Genomic DNA, 27,140 nt, shown 5'->3' with positions numbered 1-27,140 from the left:
TATAATTTAGGTATTTATTTACAACTTATGTATTTAACAAATTCGGAGCGTAGTTCGACGGCGCACTAGGTACGTGTTCTATGTGCAATTTGTTGCAAGGCACAGATATCTAAATGGAATGTCCATACAAAGTTTGTACTGTCACACTTTGTTTTTCCAAGTTCAAAGTTATTTAAAATAATTTCCAAACAATATAATAGACGTTCCATCGAAATAACTGTCTTAAAATTAAACAAAATCCTTATAATTCAAACAGGAACTTAAAGAACTATCATTAAGAATGCAGGGTGCACTTTTCCTCCAAATAAAACTGCTTATGAGACTAGATGGTGGAATGTTATCTACAATATAATTTATCTACATATATATATTTGTATTAGTCTAAATATTTGTTCTCACATTCTTAGTGTCAATAATAATGTAGTAAACGTTTTAGGTGGTATATTTATTGCTTCAATTGATTAGGATTTATGTAGGCTTGAAAAAATGGAATATTTCATAATATCTTATTACGGATTTTTATTAATTATACGGGTGTGGCATTTTTAGAAGTGTAGTCTTTTACATTTAGGTGGCAAATAATTAAGATAAATATAAGTAATAACGAAGAATATTGTACGTTACCAAAATACCAACTGCCGTGTTTATTTAAAAGGATATTTATATGTATACAAAATGCGTTGTACCCAAGTACTTGTCTCTCAATATATTTAGTAATATTATTGCAGGAAAAATAATTACGCGACAGAGATAAACAGGTGTGAACATGTCCTACGCATCTAATTGACTGCTCGTCGCCACACCACGCCGGTCAACATTCACAAACCATCAACAACATGGATAACCACGGAAATTAATCTACCACCATTTTACTAGCACGTAAAATACCGATTACCGAACCTAATCGCATCAGAATATTATTAGTGGATTTCACAAAGAAGTGCGAAAAAAACGCTTTTAACTAAATAATTTAACAACGTAAAAATATCACCTAAACATTATAATATGTATAGTGTTATCTAGTTATATCCCGCTTCAATTAATCGTATAAATCAATTATCCGCCCTCACTTTGGTCTCAGACCAGCGTTTTCAACACGGCCTCAGTTAACATCAATTTAGCTACTGCTCCGACCCTGTACCAAATCACAAAAAACGTGCTAAAGAAAGCTAAGTACCGGCTTATAACAATAGATATTTACTATCATTATTAATGGAGCAAATCTTTGACTCTCACGGCAGAACTCAACCTCGTATCCTTTGATCGAAGAGTGCGGTGCAAGAATAGTGCTAACGCATAGAGTGAAGAGGCGCATGAGTTTGTAAACATACAGAAAACAACACCAAAATACTACTTATATAACAAAAAAAAAGACATGGTTATGAAGCTCATGCGCCTTGCCTCCTAACATTGGGTTGTAAGCGCAGTTACAAATCAGCAATGTTTGGAAATCTTAGTTCCCTAGTTGCCTGTTGGACATTTCCTAGTAAATACATATAAATTTCGACTCTGGAAATGTACGCCAACTTGCTATTGAAAAGTTGGTTCCTACGACGATAGTGCTTTTATGAAGTGTCGCATGACACCAACTGGTAAAAACGCAATCCATATCCGAAAATACATAAACTAAGAAACTGCGACTGTCGCGCGCTCATAGCCCAATGTGTTTGCGTCCCGCGCACGACTCGGCCGTCTAGAGCTTGACCTGGCCGTTGCAGATGTCCTTGAAGAGTTCGGAGGTGATGGGCACGAACTGTGCGCCGGAGCGGAAGTACAGCGGCTCGCGGATCACGTCCGGGTCGAAGCCCTCCTTCTGGTACTGCAGCTTCTTTATCTTGAATGTGCCTGGGGAAAAAGAAACAAGGTTTCAATTTGAAAATATCTTTTCTATTGCAGAAAAATACTAAAACCAGCCGGAGTTAGAAAAGGCAAATGACGAATGCGAACGGAAATGAGTAAAACTCTAACGTCCGATTCTTCATTCTAAGTTTCGATTGGCGTTCGTGTCATTCGACTCTGTTTTGGTTTCCGGGGAGCGGTGGCAAACCAGTGTAAGTGCTCTTTTTTATTTAGAAGCAGTTCGTTCCACAGTGGAACCAAGGTCAAAAGGGGGATTCCTGTGTGCGTAGCAGAATGCACAAACGCTCACGATAATATCTCTTTCGTAGGTATCTACTTATATATATATCTCTATCGCTCTTGCGTATTGGCGCGACAGAGCCAGACTACATTCTTCGCGTCGCAGAAATGCCATTCGGCTACGGGGCCAGATCTTACTCGTGATGTCAATGTCGTTGACGATACGCAGGAAAAGCGGTCGCTCGTAAGACGGCAGCGACGTCGCGCGCACCTGTCGCGGTAAATCTACGAGTAACTCATGCGTCTGATCCGCAATGGTCACCGTTTCCGCTCGGCCTTCGTTTTGTTTGACAGCAGACGAGGTTGCTAAGCCAGGATATGACATTCTTTATCAACTCCAAGGTTAATGAGGATCTTACTGGCGACGTCGATGTCGTTTGAAGGTCAGGAAGAGCGGGAGCGCGTAGGACGGTATCGAGTCGTCGACGCGACGTCGCGCGCCTGCCGTGCTAGCTCGCTCTCGGGGACTGCAATGGCCGCTATTCCTTCTTAAATTTCGATTTATTTGACAGCAAACAAGGTTGCTGAGCCCGAATATGTGTTTCTCTATTAACTCCAAGGTTAATGAGGATCTTACTGGTGATGTCGATGTCGTTGACGATGCGCAGGAAGAGCGGGCGCGCGTAGGACGGCAGCGAGTCGTCGACGTCGCGCGCCAGCCGCGCCAGGTCCAGCTCACGCTTGGGATCCGCGATGGCCGCCATGCCCGCTCGGCCTTCGTTTTGGGGGATCTGGAATGGAAGAAAATTTGTTAAAATAACAGGATTTTTTTTAATAAGTCGGCGTACGATTAAAGAGTCTAGCTAGCGATTAGATACGCCTATTACATGAAGCTGTTATCTTTGCGGCAAAATTCTGCTTGTTAATTCTACGACTAATCTAAGAAAGATAATAGAAAGATAAGCTATGCGGCAAAATTCTGTTCATCAACTAATCTAAAGAAGATAATCTCATGAAGGCGCTATACCTATTCGGAAAAGTAGGTAATATTCATCAACTCTTCGACTAATTTATGGATTATCATATCAAGGATTAATCAGGTTCCGGAATCCATTTATTATCATCGTCCGATCCAGATACCTACATGTTGCTCAAGCGCGTTCTCGGCCCGACACGTTCTCCTTAGAGCGACATGTGTTATCTACAGTGGCCCGTTTCTCGAAAGGTACAAGCCTTGTATTACTAGTGTGTTTCCATGACAACCCATACGATTTGACAGTTCGCGCACTTGTAATACAAGCCTTGTACCTTTCGAAAAACGGGCCCCAGGTCAGGAGGGGTTTTTGGAATTTGTTTTGTATGGACTTCTACAGATACTAGAGAATTTTAGGGAACCCGTTGGGAATCGAGTTGTATCGATGCTCCGCCACTGCTACTCACCGACACGCCGTACACGACAGCCTGCTTATTCCCGAGTGCAGCACGGGAAGCGTCATGGTCGCGCGATTGACGATAAAATAGCAGGCCGTCCCTATCGCACTTACTAATAGTGCGATAGGGACAGCCTGCTATTTTATCGTCTATCGCGCGACCATGCTTCCCGTGCAGGGCTGGCACTGAGGTCATTTTCGAATTCTCCCGTGGACACGTTCTCTTCCTTCCATCGCCAAGTGTGGTCTACAAAGGTCTTGCTACACTCACCGACACGCCGTACACAACAGCCTCCTTGTTCCCGAGCGCGGGGCTAGCGCTGAGTGCATTCTCCACCTCTCCCGTGGACACGTTCTCTCCCTTCCAGCGGTAGGTGTCGCCGGTGCGGTCGCGGAAGTACAGGTAGCCGAGCTCGTCGCCGACCAGCAGGTCGCCGCTCACGAACGCCGCGTCGCCCTTTCGGAACACGTCTCGCTCTAGCTTCTTGTTGCTGTCGGTCTGAAATAAAAGAAACAATATTGAACCTCACATTAACCGATCACTGAACTGTACATTATAGTCAGTATTTCCGTCCTACGTAGTAAGTCGCACGCGTTATGAAATTCATGCACGAATTACATTAGGTATGATTAAAATTGAGTTTGCGTACAAATCATCTGACTTTCTGCATTCTCGGCATCTTTCTATTCCAATGGCAGGGAAAGTAGGCAGTCCACTAGTGTCACTAAGTTTTTGCAACGAAACACTTGTCAGTAGACACTGGCTGACTCCATAGTTACTTAGCAAAATCAATTCTGATTTAAACCAACCTTATCAACGTAACCGTAATATTCCCTCGAAGCATTCCCCTGAGCAATGAGACCGATGAACATGCCCGGTTCACCTGAAAATAAGAAAAAAAAATGTTAACAACAAGAAAACCAGGTTATATCGATGTTTTCGTTTGCCTGGTCTTTCAATTAAATTGTATAGGTACGTAATGCGATTCTATCAACCCGTCTGTGACTTGTTTTCGGCGAATCTGGCGCATTTGGTAATAAAAATATGCTATGAATTAGAATAGTTACCCGGGTCGCAGCGGATGCAGAAGCCGTCAGGACCACGCACCAGCGTGCCCTGCTTGTCCACTCGCACCGCGGCGATGGGCAGCACGCTGGCCGGTAGCAGCTTGGGCAGGTGCCACCGTGTCCACGTGTATAATGTCCATAGTTACCCGGGTCGCAGCGGATGCAGAAGCCGTCAGGACCACGCACCAGCGTGCCCTGCTCGTCCACTCGCACCACGGCGATGGGCAGCGCGCTGGCCGGCAGCAGCTTGGGCAGGTGCCACCGTGTCCACGTGTATAATGTCCATAGTTACCCGGGTCGCAGCGGATGCAGAAGCCGTCAGGACCACGCACCAGCGTGCCCTGCTCATCTACCCGCACCACGGCGATGGGCAGCGCGCTGGCTGGCAGCAGCTTGGGCAGGAATCCCACAGCGCCCACTGTGTTGTCCACGTTTACTGCAATCAAGAATTATCATTAATATTCTATTCGTTTTTTTTATGAACCTACTGGAATGTAAGAATCATTGCTGAGCGTAATGCCCTGAATAGAATAGAATTTTATTGCATAACTGTGTACATGCATGGGTGTTTTTTTTATACAAGAAGTATCAACAGTTGCCTGCTAGGGCGTACAATTATGGTACCTACCCATTTTATAACTAAGCTTATTATCTAACATTACATAGGTGTCTTATTAACTAGCAAAATATTCTTTTGTGTCATAAAACACTTGCTCAATCAGCCAACTCTTGAGCTTACATTTAAACATAATTCCGTCTAGCGCTTTGATATTGAGAGGAAGATGGTTGAAAATACGGATAGCCATAATAAACGTGCTCTTTTTGTAAATAGAGTTGTAAACCCGTGGAAGATATAGGTCATATTTGTATTGGTCTCTTATATTATTTTTTAATGATGACTTTTTAATAAAATATGCACCTTGACTCTTTATAAATATACATAGCTCTAAGATATAAATACTTGCTAATGTCAAAATACGTTTTTCTTTAAATACGTCATGAAGTGAATCTTCTGTGTACATACGATATACAGTTCTTAAGCATTTTTTCTGTAATTTGAATGTCTTATGAACATCTACAGAACTACCCCAGCAGATAACTCCGTATGTAAGTAAGGGATAAACATTTCTATAGTAAACATTTAGTACAATATTTTCGGAACATGTTTGAGCAAGTATAGATAAGGCATAGCAACTACTGGATATGCTCAATATGAGTCTTCCAATTTAAGTGAGAGTCTATTTTCATCCCAAGAAAACTAGCACTGGCAATTTCTTCAATAGGAGTTCCTGCATCCGATATATCTAGTGGAATTGCTGGAGTTTTATAGTGCCTAAATTGAATCAGCTTCGTTTTACACAGATTGACTTTTAGATTTAGAGTATCCAGCCACTCCAGAAGTGATCTAAGGCTGCGCTTAATTATATCGTTCATATGTGTGTCCCTATTTTCACTTGTGAACAATATACTATAGTTGCGTCATCCGAAAACATCACACATGGTTCTTTCATTTGATTTGGAAGTTCATTCAAATAAATAAGGAAAAGAAGTGGTCCCAACACACTTCCTTGGGGTACCCCCAGAACAACCTTTTGAAAAGTAGATTGGATGTACTCAATTGTTTTGTTTTGCCTGTCATAATTTTCATCAGTCTGTTTCCTGTATCTCCGTATCGCAGTTATGGTACAAAGTACATAGGGCCACAATTGTACTGAAACAGACTCTGGTAATATAATTAATTATATAAAACATCTTGTGTAAATTAGGTACATACGAAGAGGAAAACGTTTGAATAGGAAATTTTGTATTATTATTGAAAAGACAAAGTAAGTAAAGTTTTATAATTCAAATAATAAAAAATACCACCAATCGTTCCTTGTAAACTAAATTACGGATTTACGCTTGTTAATACTACATAGGTATTATGCTAATTCGCAATAACTGTTATCAAACCGATATTAGTTAGGATCTAATAATTACCTAACTGTAATTAACTTTTCTGATTCTCTGATTACGATTTCAATTAATAATGATAAGGTTTGATACAATCATTGTTTGGCATGACTTCAAGTACTGTGTTTTGATATCTAATCTAATCTAAAATATTATTAAAGACTTTAATTTTCTCACAGGAACGATGTTTATCTAGCCATGACATTGGCTTATGATTTATGAACAAGGCTCCGAAAAATGCCAGCCTTTTAAATAAAACTACTCTGACTGTGTACGAACGATTCCGACATAGAAAGGCCGTAATATATGATTACGATTTCTAAATGACGCATTAAATTATATTTAGCTACCATAGCTTCCATAATATTTACCTATAGTTAAGATAAATCTTATGTCGGATGGATTTCAATGGAAAAATCCAAGGTGGCGCTTGTAATGGATCCGATATCGGATAGGATAATGTGAAAACGCACTAATATTAGGTGAAAACGTAATAATATGTACTATTGTCATGGTATTTATAATCTCCATGTTATGCTGAAATGTTAGAGATATTTTGATTAAATTATCTACCTACTTTAATGAAAAAAAATAACCCTGACTACTTAAATGAGTATATGTAAACACCCTGTTATCGTGCTACTTCAACAAAATTCAACAAATAGTATTAAGCTTTGTTTACAAATGATAAAAATATAACTTACTTATGTTGGCGTTGCCCTCCGTGGCGCCGTAAATTTCATTTATCTGTGGCACTTTGAACCTGCAAAGGATGTCACAACAAACATTAGCTTATTCGTGCATTCATTAAGACAACAATGCCGTGGGTTGATTAGGCGACCACGGTGACCCCAACTTATTTCTTTTATTCAAATTACGATGAATTACTACACATTTAACACGTTCACTGTCCAGCATATGGGTCACGCTAAGCCTTATAACAACAGTAAAGGTACATATTGAGTAAAATAGGGTAGGGTAGGCTCAGTAGGCTCTTACTAAAAAGTTCAGCGACAAACGACTAAATATTACAGCATAGAACGTAAATGGCAAATATTTTTTGCCATTTTCCCGTTTATGAAGTTACCTCATACTTAGGTACTATGTACTTATATAATAGCGCCGCATACTAGAGCGGCGTACAAGTCTGACACAGCCCAATCAGAGTCTGACGCAAACGGATAGTGTCATCCACGTCGGGATGCGTGCCTTGGTTCATAACTTCATATCATTATGCTATTGAAGATAAGATTTGACAAATTTGCACCTCATTGTGAATGGCACCATACATACATAAATTATGATAATGACAATGGACCTGTCGACGATGCTCGGCCACCGATGCGCACACGCGGTGCTACGCATCCGTGGTCCGGAGCGGCTGCGCCACACTCGCCGTACTGCGCTGCGCCCCCTGGTGGCCACTGACAGTACTGACCTGTCGACGATGCTCTGCCAGATGGCCGGGCGCATGCCGTTGCCGACCATGATGCGCACGCGATGCTGCGCGTCGGTGGGCCGCGGCGGCTGCGCGAGCAGGTAGCGGCACATCTCGCCGATGTACTGCGCCACCTGATGGTTACGAAAACAAGAGGATAAATAAATAAATAAATATTATACTTAAGACATTCTTACACAAATTGACTCCCACGATGCTCAAGATGGCTTGTGTCGCAGGTACTCAAACAACAATATAGGTACATATATAATATACATAGAAAACATCCATGAGTCTGTGCTTCAGTCTCATCATACAAATAAATGCCCTTACCAGGATTGGAACCCGGGACCGCGCGCTGCATATGCACATTATTTACATTTATCTTGATTATTTACACGAATTTGAGAACTAGATCAGGGTATCGCGGATCATAGTTATAAAATTATTTTAGTCCTTAATGTTATCTTAGATGTCTGTGACCCTAGGGCATGATAGATCATGTACTTTGAAGTACATGATCTATTATGCAAAATAGAATTAACATCCAAAACTAAATCGTGATATGAAAAGCAGACCAGTGTAATGTAGTTTCCAAAAGAAACACAAAATGGTCTGTGACTTTTTCAATGTTAGCGGTCTAATGTTCGAAAGGCATTCGAAAAAAATTAGGCTGTAGGTTTCCTCTGTATATGTTTCCTTACCGTGCACTGATAGTTGATACAATCGGTCCAATAGTTGGACGCGGAGAAGCGCGGGCGCACGACGGACGGGATGCCCTCGACGAGCGCGGCGCCCGTGCCCACCACGCCGCCCGCCGTGTGGTACATAGGCAGCGGGTTGTACATGCGGTCCCACGACTTCAGTCCCAGCATGTGCACTGTTGCCAGCACGACTAGGAGGTACCTGGCGAACAAGTGCTATTTTAATTGGATGACTAAGGGCCAACCACATTTGACAGACACATCATCGTCACGCAGCAGACGACTATGGAACTTCCCATACAATAAAATTTAACGGTGACAGACGGTTTGATGCAACCGGCCCTAAGGCACCAGACCATCGGTCACCGTTAAAACGTTCGCAAAATTTTGTTGTACAGGAAGTTACATAGATCTTTGCTGCGTGACGATGACCACTCTGTCAACTGTGGTTGATGCAACTGAGGAGGATGCCCTACGGAGGAGGCAGGCTTGGAATGTGTGTTTTGTGCGTTTCCTACTCGGTCCTGGAATGCCGACGTCAAAATTTTGCAACAGAAGTATTTATTAACCTTAGATTTACAGATTAAGTCCAAATTATCTGTAACGGATACGGAACAAGGCGTTCGAGGGGTTACACCACTTTGTTATTCTGCAGCAGAATGCAATAGCGATGAGCATTGAGCAAGTGCCTTGGATATGATTCATTTTCATTGTTACGTGGGTTCTTGATCAATTCATTAAGAAACCACAAATCAATGCAGGTAAATGCTAACGATTACGAAGCACGATTGTGTTTGAGACTGTCCTTTATCAGTAGGTAATTATAATTATACTAATTATGTTGTAGTACCAACAACGGTCCCTTTATGAGTTTAGTCTAACTTCCTTTCAAATGAAAACACGAATAAATTATAGATAACATTTCTCAAATGTACAAATTAATATTAACAACATACATACATACATACATACAAACACGCCTGTATCCCATAAAGGGGTAGGCAGAGCACATGAAACTACTAAAGCTTCAGGGCCACTCTTGGCACATAAGGGGTTAAAAGAAAACGAAACTGTGGCATTGCAGTGACAGGTTGCCAGCCTCTCGCCTACACCACAATTTAACCCACCAAATATAACAAAATACATACTAATATTAACAAATACATACTATAAGTAAACCAACCTACTAACCGTAAACACTACTACTACCTAAACGTATCTAAACAGCAACTTTATTATCTAGGATCACTTGTATCGGATAGTTAAGTTAAGCTCGGATAATTTGGACCATACTTCGAATATTTGCAGGCCAGTGCTATTTAAGTATAAGAAATAGTGGGCGCCTCTCCATCCTGCTACTTAAACTGCGCAGAAGTTCAGAATCCACTATACAGTAGAAACTGACATAGTTTAAAACTTACTTGGAGTTGGGTAATACAGCAGCCTTCGGCATGCCAGTGGTGCCAGAGGTGTAGATGTAAAGCAGTGTGTCTTTGTAGTGTGGTGGATCTGTGACCAGCGGGTATTCCGGCGGGTGCTTCTCCATTTCAGCACCGAAGTCCAGGACGCCGGGCGCTGGAGTGCCGTAGAGCTGGAACAACTTCATGTCGGCTGGGAGCTGGCTGCGAACCTCGGCCACGGCTGGTGAAGTAAGTTAGTTTATAAAAACTTGCTATTTAGACCGGGAGAAAATATGCCCATATTATAGATTGGATATTTGTCTTTTATTTACACAATACTTGTTGTCTTGTATAACGCACTACATTTAAGAATACCTCAATGTCTAGGACGTTTATAAGTTTTATCAGTAGGTACTTTCATTTGCTTTCGCTGAGCCGATAGAACAGAATGGTATTGAACAGCAGCGGCTTGTGGCGCAGGTTGTTAGTTAATGAGTACGGACACGGCGCCAAGCTTTGGCCATGCCGAGCCACGTCCACAGTTGCCAAACTATACTAGTGTGAGGATCGTACCGTCACCCATCTGGTCAGAGAACACGATAGCCTTGGCCTTGGCGACCTGGATGGAGTGGAGTAGCGGCTTGTGGTGCAGGTTGCTGTTGATGAGCGCGGAGACGGCGCCAAGCTTGGCCATGCCGAGCCACGTCCACAGTTGCCAGACTATACTAGTGTGATGAGCGTACCGTCAGCCATCTGGTCAGAGAACACGATAGCCTTGGCCTTGGCGACCTGGATGCAGTGGAGTAGCGGCTTGTGGCGCAGGTTGCTGTTGATGAGCGCGGAGACGGCGCCAAGCTTGGCCATGCCGAGCCACGACCACACGTACTCGCCGCAGTTGGGCATGAACACGCACACCACGTCGCCGCGCTTCAGGCCCACGTGCTCTTGCATCACGCGGGACACTTGGTTAGACTTGGCGGCCATCTGCAAACAAGTCATTGATATTGTATAAAGTGTGCCAACTGAGAATCGTTTTATTTTACGGAAAAAATATGACGGTGACAGAAAGGCCATCTTTATTTTTTTTATAACATACAATTAAAACCAAGATCTAATTTCTTATTACTATTATTTCCTACCTATTCATTACTGTAATAGGTATATGACACTAGGTATTTGAAATAGATCGCTGCGGTGTCGTAACTACTCTTATTTCAGAAGGTATGCAGGCATTACAATCCTTTAAACCCTAATATTTTGTAACTTATTATTCGTGAGAAGTATAGGTAGGCATAGAAGGCTATTGATACAAAGAATGAACGTTTATTAAATAAGTGAAATGTTAATGATAACTTTATTAGTAACCCCCCACCAAATACAGTCAGCAGCAGAAGTAGCGTAGCAGGCAAGGTGTTCAAAATGAACTTGACACGATCTTATTTTTAAGACAATAAGAGCGTGTCAAGTTCATTTTGAACACCTTGCCCGCTACGCTACTTCTGCTGCTGACTGTACATGTAAGTAGGTACTACCTACGAGCCGAGTCCTTTCAATGTAACCTTTGACTATTTTAGATTTATCTTGAAATGGCAATATCTCGGAAAAACCATAGTAATTGATGGCAAGTACGAATAGCATTATTTATTACCCATTCTACGCCCTTCCATTGTGGATGCATTCAGTAGTAAGACTATTAAGAAATGTCGTAGGTCCGGCGACCTTGCGTCTACACTGTAATCAGGCAAGGCTTCAGAACGATGTAGATAGCTAACTACACGTTCTCGCATTATCAGTTGAATGACGACTTTCAGGGCTCAGCAGGTAACTATATAAGCCAATGAATACTTAAATCTACCACATTGATCATTTTCCTTTGAACCAAACGCATATGAATTATTATAACACTGGTCCAGGAGGGCGATTTTTGAATCTCGCATACGGGATTTTGTCACTAAAATACCGGTTGAAAACGGTGACTTGCATATTATTTTCAGTGACAATTTTCTGAATTCGAACGCGTGAGACTCAAAAATCGGCCCGCTGGTCTTTGAATGTCCATCTGATGAATTGGTTATGTGATGTATTTAAATGACATAAATAGAATAGACTTTGTAGTCCCGTTAGTTCTTGAGTGAGAAGATTTAAATTTCAAAGCAGTCCAGTCTGTATTTTAAAAAGGTCTCGCATTCACAGTACCTATCGTCTATATTAAGATCTGATCACAGGATAAACGCACACGCCGGTCTTAAATCTTGCCTACTATAAATTAAAGATCACGCACGGCTTTGGTTTTATTCAGAAAAACCACGTAAATAGTAAACAGTGGTGTAAGATAAGCCGGACCGGATTTGCACCGGAGGCGGTGCGGAGCGGTATTGACTAATTACGGTTTGTAATTATTTTGACATGTATTTTAATTAGGTTCAATATTAAGCCATGAATAATCCGCGCCGTGCGGTATCCTACACTCCTCTAAATCTATTCTGATGCCGTGTGTCGCGTAAAGCCATTCATTTCTTCGTAATGTCTATGCATGATCTCCTACTTTTTAAAGCACGACGCGCCGGCCCAAGCGGGTGCCGCTTGCTTTAAGCGCAGCAGACACCATGGTATCCTTGGAATGTTAATTTTCTGTAGAATCATGCCACCGAGTGTGATATGATAGCCACTTACCTCTTTGTAGGTCCACGTTCTGTCTCCGACGACAATGAAGCAAGGCGCGTCGGGTGTGAGCGCCGCGCGTTTTGTGAACAGCCCCGCCACTGTGGCATCCTGCCGGCCCCATATCTTCTGCCGGACGATGCCTTTCACGTAGCGGCACAGGAATCTGGCGACAAAACAAGCGAATGAACATAGTGATGAGAGATGTGAGTAATGACGAATATGTTATTGATCTTAAGAGATTCGAGAACGGAATGCCATATGACAACACCTAAGAATGTTTCTTTGTGTATCAGTGTATCTTGAAGTGGTAACTATGTTGCATCGGAATGTACAGTCAACCAATTTGAATCATAGGCCACTGTAGAACCTTTGCACATTAAACGTCAATGTGACTTCTTATGGCAAATAGAACACGACTTAAATGAGAGAGGGTTCTAGAGTGGCCTAGGATTCAAATTGGTTGACTGTACCTCTATACTATACACATGTTATGACGAGTATGGAACGCTTCGGCCGAGAGACTAGCCGAATATTCGGTACCTATTGAACCAAAATCACTTATATTCGGGGCAATCGAGATATAAATAAATCTCTAGTTATTAAATAATTCATGATAGTACGTAGGTGGCTACAAAGACGGGCTTTGAGGAGAGCTACGCAGTGTCACGCGTCACCTGGTAAAGTTCCCATCGACACAAGCCACGTCCAAACACGTGCTGCGTTAAAGATTAACCTTGCGACCAAGTCTAGGTGGCTTGTATCGATTTCGGATTGTTTCATTCCATATATGTACCTATGTAACAAAAAAATCCAATAAAAATATAGAAGTTAGCCAGCTACTGACTGAGACCACGGGTGTTTTCCAAAATAAATACCGAAAATCGAATTTCACCAGATCTGGACGTGTTTGGGTTCATTCTTCTCAGAATCACGAGCTGATCCGATCCCGACGATAAAAAAATGTGTCCCAAATTTTCCATACAAAATTCGAGTTTCCAATACGTCACGCACGTAGTAAGTTCATACTAAAATCGTGACGTAAAGGAAAAAAACCGAGGACACATTTTTTTATCGTCAGGATCGAATCAGCTCGTGATTCTGAGAAGAATGTGCCCAGACACGTCCAGATCTGTTGAAATTCGATATTCGGGATTTATTTTGGAAAAAGCCTCATTGACACTTGAATTCATTATGAAAACAGGGGTATTTTATGTATAAATTCCCTACCAAATAAATATACAATCAAAACACATTACCTACTTCGTAAAGACCTGCTTATAAATCTATATTTTTCAAAATCATTCAGGAACGGGTAATGAGAAATAGGTACCTATTTTACTAAACGTCTGTATTCCCAAGACAGTCAAAATCACATATTATGTAACGTGAGCAGTTCTACATAATATGTAGAACTGCTCAAGTTTCAATGCCACTCTTAGGCATGAACGAAAGTGAAATTGTGATGTAGGTTACTTTGGTATTAGGTAAATCATTTTATTTTGGAAGACCAATTAACTACAATTCATTTAGGCCAATAAAAGACATCAACCTTCAACTTTTTGTAACACCTTTTTTTTGTTTTACTTACGAGTAGTTTTTAAATTTGTTTTTTATCATGCAGAAACGTCTGCGAGCGACATGTACTACAAATTTTTAAATAAGTTTTTTGCAAAAAAATCATTTTTGGAACAAGCTTTTATCGCCGACTGTACCTTTCTTTCAACAGTCATCTGCTGCTTTCCGAGGCGTTTCTAAAAACCCCTTACTCGATGGGGATACGACGTTTCATAATAGAGTTCCTATGACCACCTTTCTGCTCCATCATCAGATCAGCTCCATGATACCATAATATTGCATTGTCACGTGATTTACATATGTGTGCAAAATTTCAGATCAATCAGAAACCGGGAAGTGGGTCAAATTTAGCTTCTACGTTTTGATTGTACTAATATGTATTCTGTGGTTTTGACCCCAAGTAATATAACTAACAAGGCAAGTTACTTAAATAAAAGCTTGTAATAAATTAAAGGAAAAATGGAAAGGCCTCCTTGGGTCCGGCAAAGCCATCTGTCGCAGGTTCGAGTCCTGGCGGAGGTGTAAGTTTTTGGTTTGGCACAACATACCGTGTTGAAGTTTTCACCAGCACATTAGGAAAAATGACCTCACAAAAAATCCGTTATGACCGTTACGTTGTCTATAATAGTAAGGTGGAGGGCACGAGCACATGTTATGGGAACAAAGGATAGTCATTCCATACAGCAGCACCCTTTCTACTAGAGCTCGGGTTAATGACACGGTGAGATGATTAGTGTTATTTCTGTGTACGGAAACCGTCAACTTTAGACACGTGGGGCTAAACGAAGTTGCTATTTGCTGTCGGTCAGAAATATAGAAATACACTTCAGTCAGTAAATAAGGAAGCCCCAGACTAAATTAGTTATTATGTAGATTAGGTAATTAGTCAACTGCAGAAAAAAGTGACACCCCGAATTTATTGAATGCGAAATTCCCTAGGTGTACGTACAGTCAGCACCAATAATAGCGAATATGATAATTCGTCAAAAAATGTCTGCCACCGTCAAATTATTAGGTTAGATCAAAAGAATAGTAAAAACTTGTGCGAGTCGCTCCTCCTGCTTTCTTTAATAAAAACATGCACAACATGCAACTGTAAGAGTCGGTATTAGCTTCCATATTTTATGACTTGCGACTAGCTGTCTCATTTACGATGACGTGCGAATGTGTGACAATACGAACTAAGGCACGCGTCCTTAAAAATGACACGATCTAATAGTTGCATTAGCGTTTGCGATATTATATTAGTATGGATAGAAGCCATTCGAATGCACTGCGGCGCGGCGACGGTGGCGCATCTTGACGCAAGCGGCGCTGCCGTAATCCCATAATTCAATGAAGACAACTGACCTTGGACAACAGGGATCGACGGAGAAACAACAAACTGACTAAATTTCAAGTTCGGGTATTCACAGAATACCAAGGTACTCATGTTTTGCCGAATTTTGAATATGAATGCTACAAGCATATGCTGTAACGAGTAGATCAAGAGTGTCTTTTCAAAAGGGCTTATTTCCACTTTGTACTTTTTTTGGGAAATCGAGAAAAACATAATTCAACGGTATTGATTTTGAAATTAATATTTAATTTGCAAAATTGTAATATTGTAAGTTGACGTTAATGCTATGATTACACCAAACGTAACATGTGTAGGTACCTAAATAAATATGTAATTACCATATGTTTTTGAGAATTAAGCAATTTTGATGCGAACTTTTGGGAATTAAGCCCTTTTGTTGTGGCCTTGTAGCGTAAATGTTATTATTTTAAAAAAGTTTTATTTTATTTTTGGATTTTGTATTAAGTTAGTTGATATCAATGTTGTTGTACTACATACATTGGTTTAACCACATAAATAATCATAACACATTTTTCAAAATGTGTTCTAAACTTTGATGTTACCCTTTTTTTAAAGATCAAGGCGAGACTTTTTGAGCTTTAATCTCAAAACAACACGTAATTTTCTATACTAAAAAGAACTGCATTCATAGTTAAAAAAAAAGAAAAAATGAAAATAAGCCCTTTTGAAAAGACACTCCTCAGATGTCAATCAGTTTGAAGTTGTACTCAACTCCATCGTCTCCATGATCTGAGTAACTCATAAGCTGATGGAATTACAGAATTGCAAATTTTAAACTTAATCGAACATCAAAACATACCTAGTTGATAATACTTACTTATATTTTCCCGGAGTTTCCTATGAGACCGCCATGTGGCCACGTAGAGAACAACGCATCAATTAAGTTTTGTTTTCTTTATATTTGAATAATGTCGTCAACATCTTTAAGATACATGTGGTTTAATGCCAAATTGTTTATTACAATGTTGATACATTTTATTTCCTACTCGTTGTCGAATATCAAGTTGGTTGCCTTCGTCTGACCGGTATACGTTTGAGCTCTGATTAGCTAACCTAACAAAGTTATTACAGATCTTAAGGGCACATCTATAATAGTCCTGCCGGTAAGTGGTTGTAGTAACATCGGTGTAGTTACAGTGCCGTAGCTATTCAACGCACGCGGCTTCTGCATCCAAAATAGCTCCGCGTAAACATTCGATAGGTCAAACAACCTCGATGAAGACGGGCTTAGGATTGATCAACGCAAACAAATGGGGAGGAATAGGGAGTTCCATTATCAACATTTGAGGGAGCATCGTACAGGACTGGCGATTTCTTGAAGCTGACTTGGGATGATGACATGACTTAGGTACTTCTGGTAAAATTGAGAAACCGTTTGACTGTTTAAATAGGTAGGTACTCGTAATATTTACAACCAAATGGATACCTAATATTAATGAGTAAACATGCTTACAACGCAGCTGCATCCTGTAACCTTTAACACATTCACTGCTGTACCGGGTCGATAGACCTTATACGAAGTATGGTTAATTGCCAGAGTTAAGGTGAACATTAATTCATGTAAAAGTTATAAAAGTTTTGCTGTGTGCAAAGACTAATTCCCTATTTATTTCACAAAGGGGCAGCTGTTCTATATGTCTGCATAGCAATATTCAAAAAGGTAAACTGAGAGTATGCCAAGGGCAGTGAGTCAAGAACGAATTAAAATAGTCGGCAGACGGGTTCCACGGGCTTTCGGGAGGGCGGCCCTCCGCAGACAGCTCGTTAGCGTTTACGTGACAAGTATTGTTTTCTCAACATTCAGTAACACCCGAAAGTATATCGTGAAACTAGTTATTATTAATATCATATGCATAAACAGCAACTACCTATAAACCAAAATAAGTGACTGAGCCATGCCAACATCTTTAATTAGGGTTCCCTCTATGTGGCATAACTTTATTTGTCCGAAACACTTTTGTCATAACAGATTTGGCATAATCGACTTTTGCCGAATGTTAATGTAGCATAAACATTGTTTGGTATAATTCACGATATTTCGAATATCATTTTGTCCGAAAATATATTGGCCTACTATTATTGAGGCCGAGTGTCATTAGGAAGAAATTGGATGACCATAAATATTTTTGGCATACATCCCATTATCCGAAACTTATATCGCATACATTTTTCGTTAAGCAGAAATGCGCTTTTAGGGAAAAAATGTTACACTAGGTTAGAATTGCGAACTCTACAGATACTCGATCACTGCTCCAGAAAAGTGGTTAGGTTAGAGCTGCGACTATTACAGAAAAGCACCGCTAGGGAAAAGTGGGTTAGGTTAGAACTGCGACCACAACAAACACGCACCGCTAGGGAAAAATGGGTTAGGTTAGGTTAGAACTGCGACTTCAACAGAAAAGCACCGCTAGGGAAAAATGGGTTAGGTTAGGTTAGAACTGCGACCACAACAGAAAAGCACCACTAGGGAAAAGTGGGTTAGATTAGGTTAGAACTGCGACCACAACAGAAAATTACTGCTAGGAAAAAGTGGGTTAGGTAATGCCAAAATAAATTCGGCAAAACATTAAATCGGAACACTAAGTTTATGCACATAAAATTTATGCGTAAAAATGATTCGGAGCACCAAATTTATTTACAAAGAATATTCGGACAAATCACAATCTGCCTAAACAGATTATGCTAAACTTGACTATGCCATAGCAGTTTATGCACAAAGCCAATTATGACTAAATCGATTATGCACAATAGAATTATTCATAAAAAAATTATGCCACAACAGGGTGAACCCTTTAATTACCTACCTAACTAGTATTAAGTAGTCTCTGATCAGATTAATGGAACATAAAAAGACAAATCCTCATATGTTCCATGACTGGTACCGTCTCCTTAACTAGTAAGTAATAATGATCCTATCCGTGCTCGATTGAAAATTATTTGAAATAGATAGCTACATTTTAGTTATTTGTATTGTGTATCAGTAATCAATCAATTAAAATGTAGCAAGGTCTCATTAATACCTATGTTTGATTTAGTTTAGAACGAATACTATTTAATTCAATATAAGTATGTTAACATGCATAATTATGGGTTTCAATTCAAACCCCAGCTCGCAACAGAATTATTCGATAGGTACTCATAATTAGGCACAAAATATCATTTTAATATGTATTTTCCAGTCACCAATAGGTGAAGGGAAATATCGTGAGGAAACCGGCTAATCCTAATAGGGCCCAGTTTTCCGATTAGGTTGGAAGGTCATTTGGCAGTCACTTTCGTACCTTAAACCAGCGTTTACGCCAAATCTTAGGGTTAGTCGCCAAAGCTCAAGCAAAGTCCCCAGACTCATGGGTCCTGGCTGGCAAAAGCTGGGATAATTCAAGGAAGAATAACCCCCTTATTCATAAACGTTCACTAAAGTTATCAAGTAGATAAAAATCGTTTATTGGTGTGATAGAAAGGGACAAACGCTTTTTATCGGCTTGATAACTTTAGTGAATGTTTATGAATAAGGGGGTTATTATAGAGAGTTACTGTCAAAGTAAAATGTGTAATCACAGTGCATAGACTGCCATCTCTCGATACAGGATTGAAACTTTTGAACCTCAGTTTTGACAATTTGGCCCATATATTGTTAGCTTGATATGTGTTAAAATGTCAAATATTAATATTAGCGCCATCCAGCCGAGCGTTCCCCAAAGGTGTAACGCCATCTAGGCCACCGTACCTTTTTCTCTAGGGCTTTGAGGTACTTTTTTTTCTTAGGCTTTTCCGTCTATACGGAGTTACATATGTCTTTGATACATGTAAACAAACATTAAACGAAATGAAGTTGCAAACGTCGCAGAGCGCCCCGACCGACGAGGTGGCAAATGTAGGTGGCGGCGATCGATCGCCCCAACATACCTAAGGTACCTATGTATAAATATAGTAGAAAACGTTCAGGGCCGACCTTCAACTGGCAGAGTCGCAGGACACCGGAACACGAGAGATAATAAAACTTTTTTTAGCACACCGTGTTCTGATTGCTTTGTTTATCCACTGTATCGAACGAAAACGCTATGTAGCTTATGTTCACGTTTTGTGAATTACTTTTAAGTCTACTCTCTACTCTAATACCTTCCTCCTTTATCAGTCCAGCTGATTGTAAATAGTTATACAAAATTTAACCTTTTTCTTGTTATATAAACGTATAAATGTACCATGTATATGTTAATACAAACATCTAGTTGTTTAATTTAGTTTTAATCGGAAGGATCGACGGTTCCCATTAAGGTAATTCTACTGAAATAACAATGGTATTGTATTTTATCAACATTCATGGTTATTAGTTTAATGGACTATTTCAATATGTATTTTATACATAAACAATTTGGAGCTCTTTCAGGTGATGTTAGAAGCTCCATTTGTTGTAGCAAAAAAAATGTCGTGTAAGTCGGTAAATCCTCCACACTTTCAAATTGTATGCTCCAGTTTTTAGGGTTCCATATACCTACCTCGAAAGTGGAAACGGAACAATTAGAGGATCACTTGTTATCACTTTATCTTTAGGGAATAGGGACATAATTAAAAACTGCACCTGTTATCTCAATAACTTGCCTATGTACATAACCTAGTCATAACATCCTTCATAAATGGGAAAATTGATTGAATAGGTGTATGTTTCTAGATCACGTATTGTTATGGGAAAAAACGTCATCTCATTCATTATGATCATAATTCATAATATATTATGACAGAGCCCGCAGTGGTAAAATATTTTCTTACACTAACAAGCAAACAAACAAGGGTGGCAAACAAGCATCCGGCCCGCGGCGGTAAGCAGTCTCGAATCAACTCATAGAACTCAACGGAATCAATTCATAGAAAAAACCATGACTCTCTTCGGAACAAATACCTGTGTTCATCACACAAATAAATGCCCTTATCAGGATTAGAACCCAGGAACATCGCTTTAACAGGCCCACTCTCCACTACAGCCAAATCGGTTATCCACGTATTCCACGCGCGCAAGCTAGCGCACCCTCGTTGGCATTTAGAAAATGTCTAAGGAGACCCCAATGTTTTATAATCCATACTAATATTATAAATGGGAAAGTGTGTGTGTGTGTGTGTGTGTGTGTTTGTTTGTCCGTCTTTCACGGCAAAACGGGGCGACGAATTGACGTGATTTTTTAAGTGGAGATAGTTGAAAGGATGGAGAGTGACATAGGCTACTTTTTATCTCTTTCTAACCCCCCAATTTCCTAAAATGGGGGGGTGGAAGTTTGTATCGAGCATTCCGCAATTTTCGAATTTAACGCGAGCGAAGCCGCGGGCGAAAGCTAGTAAGTATAATAAAACATAATAATCGGTCTAGCCGGACGCAGGGCCGCGTCCCGAGCGTCAAGTGCAGTGGAGCTCGAAGACTGCAGTCCGTTACGATAACGGAGTCCAAAATGCCGACACGTTTCATGGCGCTTCGGGTAACGAACATCTTTACTAATCAATAATACAGGAATTATAGGATATAATCCGAGTTTGCAATTTCAATGTTTAATAGGATAATAGGTATCCTATACAATATGAAATTTCCTAATTAGCTAATTCAGAGTTTCATTTTATTTATCTTAGATCCTTTTTAATTATAACTATTTAGAGTTAATATGCCTATTTATTTAGGTTGTTTGGCACTTTTTTCGTAAAATCTAGTTTTTACAAAGAGGTTTTTTTATGAGTCTTAACTTTGAAACTAGGACATTTAGTTTTACCCTATTTATGATTTATGACTCGTCAATACACGGAATATCTAGTTAGGTATTTACCTAAATTTTAAAACAGAAATTGAGCTCATTTTAATGTCTTAACAGGCATTTATCCTGTTGAATTTTTAGTTACTATTGTATCGTTAAATGAAAATAAAAAAACCGGCCAAGAGCGTGTCGGGCCACGCTCAGTGTAGGGTTCCGTAGTTTTCCGTATTTTTCTCAAAAACTACTGAATCTATCAAGTTCAAAACAATTTTCCTAGAAAGTCTTTATAAAGTTCTACTTTTGTGATTTTTTTCATATTTTTTAAACATATGGTTCAAAAGTTACACACACTTTTTTTTCCTTTAGGAGCGATTAAGTATATCCGAAAATATTCATATTATCAAAAAACGGTTTTAGTAAACCCTTATTCATTATAAATACCTATCCAACAATATATCACACGTTGGGGTTGGAATGACAAAAAAAAAACACTCCCCACTTTACGTGCGGGGGGGGGGGGGAGTACCCTAATAAATCATTTTTTCTCCCTTTTTATTTCACCACTTTGTCGGCTTGATTGATATACATATTGACATTGGCACCAAATTTCAGCTTTCTAGTGCTAACGGTCACTGAGATTATCCGCGGACGGACGGACGGACGGACGGACGGACAGACGGACAGACAGACATGGCGAAACTATAAGGGTTCCTAGTTGACTACGGAACCCTAAAAACGAGTACATATTAAGTACCTACAAACGAATGATGGCAGAGATACAAATGATACGAGAAAAACATATTCGATATTTACTGATGGCTGATATGGCACGTACGAGTTTTTTTTATCATTTTTATCAATCTGATCAGTTTCAGTCGAATAGGCCTAATGATTCCTAATGTAGACTCTTATGTCGACGAATTAAGAACTATGGGCCATACTTTTGAGCAATTTTCGTACAGCCATATTTTTACACTTGTTTGTCTTAAATATTTTTATTGTAATTTTAATGGGTATTCCTAAACCAAAATAGTATCTATTGTGGTCGTATTTTGGAACGATGTACGGTAACAATGGCCGATTAAATTTTAATGTCAATGAATATAATATAGAACTTAAGGAACTTAATTACGTATCTATCAGATATCAATTGAACATTCTATAACAGCCACCTAGAGGCTTAGGTATTGGACCCCATGATTGACAATTGACAGGTTAAACACCCGTGACTATGAAGTTATTTGCACGGACAGATTACTTATGTATGCAAAAGAAGTCTTGATGAGCAAACAAGGCACCCAAACCACGTCCGTGTGACCAATGTACTAGGAACAAGTGGTTCTGGCAATGGCATACGATTGGGGTTTAAACTGTTTTGGGCACGTCATGAGTAAAACATTACTCTATCGTCTATCCACATTTGGAGGATACCTACCGGCTCGGTTTCCGAATGAAAATTAATATTTCCGTTAAACAATTGCGACTGCAGATAGGTAATTTTAAAATGTTTCAACTTTGACATCCATAGGTAATTATAGCTATTTTAAAATAGTAACTCGCACACTAATATGTTATTTATTGCATTTCAAAAACAAATATTATCAGTCGTTGGATGTCCATTTAGTTACAAATGTTACAATTTAAAATAGAAATTAATCGGTAGGTATTGTAAGTAGCATTGCGGAAAAAGTGTGCGTATTATTCAATGTTAGGATTGGTAGGGTAAATATACGTTGTATTTGTTATCTAAATACCAAGCATAGGGACAAAGATGTCAAATATTATTTTCCTCAACGAAGAAGGGCTCAGTAGGTATTTTGCCTTAACAAGTTGTCAGCATCTAAAACATCTCCCTCTCCTAATCTTAGTCACTGCTTGCAAAACATCTGCGTTGTAATTTTTAAATCAATAGCTCCAGCGATAATTTTATTTCTAAATGAATAATAAAAAGGTCCTTACTTGAGATCCCGAGGTAGAGTCTTGACGATTACGTAAATGCGTTTTCTGTAGCGGTATACGCAGGGCGCGATCGCCAGGAGAGCGAAAATCGCGGCTTTGGAGAGCGTGCTCAGCACGGCGGCCATCGCGGCGGCCAGTGCCATGAGCGCCACGAGCGCTGCCAGCACCGCGTCCATGCTGGCGACGATCCCAATAGGCCACGCGACTATTATACACTAGTATCGCACTACCGGGGCGACTGGTCGCACCGTTTGACGCGCGTCCATTGACACAAGTTTCGCCGTTGTGTCGCGCCGACACCACCGTGTGAGCGCCTCGGGCGGCCGCGCGTCAATGGCGAGCCGGGGCCGGGGCCGGGCTCCCCTCACAGCTGCACATGCGCCGACAACAGCTGATCCTTGCCGCAGCCCGAGATAACAATACCGGCGTTATTCAAACTATAACACTATTGCATTTTCTAACTGGAAACCGACACTATCTGACATATTTTATCTAATTTTTGAGTGTTGGAATTCGGCAGATATTTTTTAACATTTCAATTTTTTTCATTTACCAAACAGGTTAGTAGCGTGAGGCTGGATTTCCGAAAAGGGTAGCGCGGCGCGTAGCGCCATCTATTTAAGCGCAATGCAACCTGTCTGTCAGCGTCCCATTACGGTACACCACGTGTGTCTGGAATCAAGATGCATGCATCATATTATGTGAGTGTGCACGGAAAAACGTCCCACTTTGTCAATTGCTATAAAGCCGCTTTGTCAGTTTATTCATATAAAGATACAAGTAAATCTCGCCTTAATGGTAAACCGACAAAGTGGGACGTTTTACTAAACACAGTCGCATATTGGAATAGGGTTCGCGCTTCGAGGATTCCGTACCGATACCATCACGCTACTAAAACTTCTTTGGACGTAAAAATAGGCGTACTAAATGCCTTCAGACAATTTAATTTAGTATTTATATTTTTGGTACCTACGTTAAGTTTTAAGTCATCATTAGGCTTAATAACAAGATCCCGTTGGTCACGCTCACGTCACACTTACCATGGAACCATTATAAATAATTTCTTCAGCGTGACTCACTCTAACAAATAGCCGCGTCCCGCTCCGATCACGATTCGTAATGCATCAGACCGATTATCTCGGGCGAGACAAGATGCAGTTTTTTGCCTAATCATCGGATCGGAACTATACCTGCGTGCTGTGACTTGAGCGGATCATAGATAATAGTAGGCACAGTAAAGAGCCAAATTTATTGATTCGAACAATGAATGGATCATACGGCATATGTACCATATATTTAGTAAAACAAATATTTAATACTTAATTATTGTTTAAATTTTAAAGCAAGATAGGTTACATGCGACCCGACCCGACTCGACCCGAGTTAGCGAAAATACCAACTTGAATTGAGAGCGTGGCGAGTGGTCCACCTTGCATACATACAGTTTGCATCATAATTAATTAATTTCTATTTATACTAGGTACCCTAGTCTACCTACACCTTGGAAAATTACTTCATGTAACTGCGAAGTCAGTACCTTAAATAAAGTCCTAACCAGTCAAATAAATCCACGTTTAGGGCAGCGGAAACCAAGATTTCTTTGGGTCAGGCTGGTTTAGTTGATTGTTTATTTTATCGTAACACATACATATCAGGGGTTAAGTCAGTCATCAAACTGTCCCAAGTGTCCCAACTGTCTTTCTTTATAAATATGATATTAGGTACATATCCCGCGCTTGCTATGCTCGCGTTTGCATTTTTACTCAGTATGGGGTACGGGTACGGGCCGTTTGACCCAAACCTCCACCTCGGATTTTGCATATCTACGTGCTTGTTGGTATAAAAAGTTTAATGTCGAACCCGAAGGTGGATCTTTTCTATAGAAAGTAAATTAATTATTAAAGCCTGACCAGGGGGGTTACCATGACGTGCTAAAGCCGTTCAGTTTAGGTTGAGAGAGGGACGGAGCTATGTAACTGCTATAGCTGTGTCCCTTTCTCTCAACCTAAACTGAACGTCTTTAGCACGTCATGGTAACCCCCCCGAAATATATGACTAAGCGCCATATTGCGGAACTTTATTAGAACTATTTTCTTCATAGTATACTGAACTGTGAGGCAGTTTTCGCTATGCTGCATCCCTGCATCTAAATGCTGGAACAATTTGCCACCACCCATAGTTAACTGTAAGTCCCTGGCGATTTTCAAAAAACGTTGTAAGGCTACTGGACCTCCAGAAGGAAGTAAGTAACATACACTTTTGGTTGAGACTTTTCTCTTTCGCGCTCTCTACTCGATTCCTAAAAATATCACTCTACGACATCATCTCTCTTTTTACTTATCATGTTAAGAAAAAATATTTTTTTAGATATTACCTAATTCCACACACCTTGCATTTGTTCAGTTTATGCTATCCTGTCCAAATGGCGTTAATGTTTTTACTGTTAGTTATTAGTTAGCTCAGTGGCGGATTTGCCATAAGGCCCAGTAGGCCCGGGCCTAGGGCGGCCAGATGTTAAGGGCGGCAAATCGTGGCAAAAAAAAACTGACGACAGCAAGATTAGACATAACTCTAATGCAAAGTATCTTAATATTTTATAGGCTCGCGAAATTACCGTATCTATTTTTGCGTAGGTACCTATCAAAGTATAAATATGTAATTCGTACATCGTATATATATATACTTATGTCCGCGCAAGGCACCTGTAAGTAATGTAACCTTATAGTGGTTGAGGCCCGTGGCCACATTCCTGGTCCAATGTTTACGTTAACAGCATTAGCGGAATTGTCACAGTGATGTCTTTGTTCTTTGAGACGGGGCGGATATTATAAACACCGCCGAACGTAGCCGTGGGTCCGATGTGGTACGTACTTAATGAAATTAGTTATTCGTTGTAAGCATTCCTTGAGGTGCCGAGTTAAGATTTGGGACATGGATGAATAGAGACGCGCGACCGTGCCCTATCCCATAAGTCATAACCGTGCCGTGAGATTACGCGAGTGGGACCTACCACTTGACCCACCACGGATTCGTTTCCGTTTCTCATTTAACTTAGTGATGAGCTTTGATTGACTTGGTGTGATTCCTTTGAGATTTGAACTTAATTAATTGTAGTTGTGATTGTAATTGTTTTGATACTAATAATACTCGTTGCCAGCAGTTGCATAAACATTTCAATTCATTTCAATTTGTTGGGTTTGTGAATTTTGTGATATTTTATGCCTGCCGATTCCGCCCACCATGGAGCTGGTGCCTAGCCCTCTGATGATTTCGAAAAGATAAGTACTTTTAGTTTAATATATATAGTCTATCTATTGTTATTTACACGCGAGTCTGCGATTTGCGATAGTTTTGTCAACAGTGTGCGTAGGTATAGCAATTGCACCGACATTCTCGACGCAACGCGTAAGTACTGCTATATTTTAAAATATTTGTAATTATATAACGCACACTTAAAAACTTTGTGTTGCATAGTTTAATATGGACGGAAAGAAAAGGGTAAGGTTAAGTGGGGCAGATATCGTAAGCGAGCTAAGGAAAAAGATGATAAACAAAAGGATATGATTAAAAAAACGCGGAAATTAGATGATTTCTTTGGAAAACCGTCTACAAATATTAAAGATCCTGCCATTGATCCAACACTCGACGTTCCAAGTAGTAGCGGTGCTCTGTCAACTGATGATTCTGCAGTGTCTTCCAGTGAAAAAAGTGGGAATAAACTAAATTCATGAATTAAGTGTTGTATTTATACATAGTTTACAATGATGGGTGCTGAGAA

General features: G+C 40.1%; 1 protein-coding gene across 2 annotated transcripts; it reads right to left on the bottom strand.

The window, feature by feature from the left end:
• Window positions 1-23,714, bottom strand: LOC125227324 (long-chain fatty acid transport protein 4-like). 2 transcript variants are annotated; one of them, XM_048131609.1, is made up of 12 exons: window positions 23,363-23,714; window positions 12,746-12,899; window positions 10,816-11,056; window positions 10,094-10,313; window positions 8,673-8,874; window positions 7,969-8,102; window positions 7,235-7,293; window positions 4,870-5,013; window positions 4,320-4,393; window positions 3,781-4,008; window positions 2,717-2,870; window positions 1-1,845 (listed from the first exon to the last, which is right to left on the bottom strand). In XM_048131609.1, exons 1-12 carry the CDS (start codon window positions 23,536-23,538, stop codon window positions 1,694-1,696), a joined length of 1,938 nt encoding a protein of 645 aa, XP_047987566.1. In that variant the 5' UTR covers window positions 23,539-23,714; the 3' UTR covers window positions 1-1,693. The 2 variants fall into 2 exon arrangements, with proteins under 2 accessions (XP_047987566.1, XP_047987568.1); XM_048131611.1 differs by lacking the exons at window positions 10,816-11,056; window positions 12,746-12,899; window positions 23,363-23,714 and adding an exon at window positions 10,646-10,803.
• Window positions 23,715-27,140: the final 3,426 nt, after the last annotated feature.

Source organism: Leguminivora glycinivorella, chromosome 6 (assembly GCF_023078275.1).
Source record: "Leguminivora glycinivorella isolate SPB_JAAS2020 chromosome 6, LegGlyc_1.1, whole genome shotgun sequence".
Lineage (NCBI taxonomy): Eukaryota > Metazoa > Arthropoda > Insecta > Lepidoptera > Tortricidae > Leguminivora > Leguminivora glycinivorella.
The sequence above is the reverse complement of the archived record's forward strand: the minus strand, read 5'-3'. Positions and strand labels throughout refer to the sequence as shown.

Coding starts and splice junctions, on each gene's coding strand:
- LOC125227324 (XM_048131609.1), bottom strand. CDS start 23,538: ATGGACGCGGTGCTGGCAGCGCTCGTGGCGCTCATGGCACTGGCCGCC. Junction 11,057..12,745: donor GAACGTGGACCTACAAAGAG/GTAAGTGGCTAT, acceptor ACTTGTTTGCAG/ATGGCCGCCAAGTCTAACCA. Junction 5,014..7,234: donor GGAGGGCAACGCCAACATAA/GTAAGTTATATT, acceptor TCTTGATTGCAG/TAAACGTGGACAACACAGTG.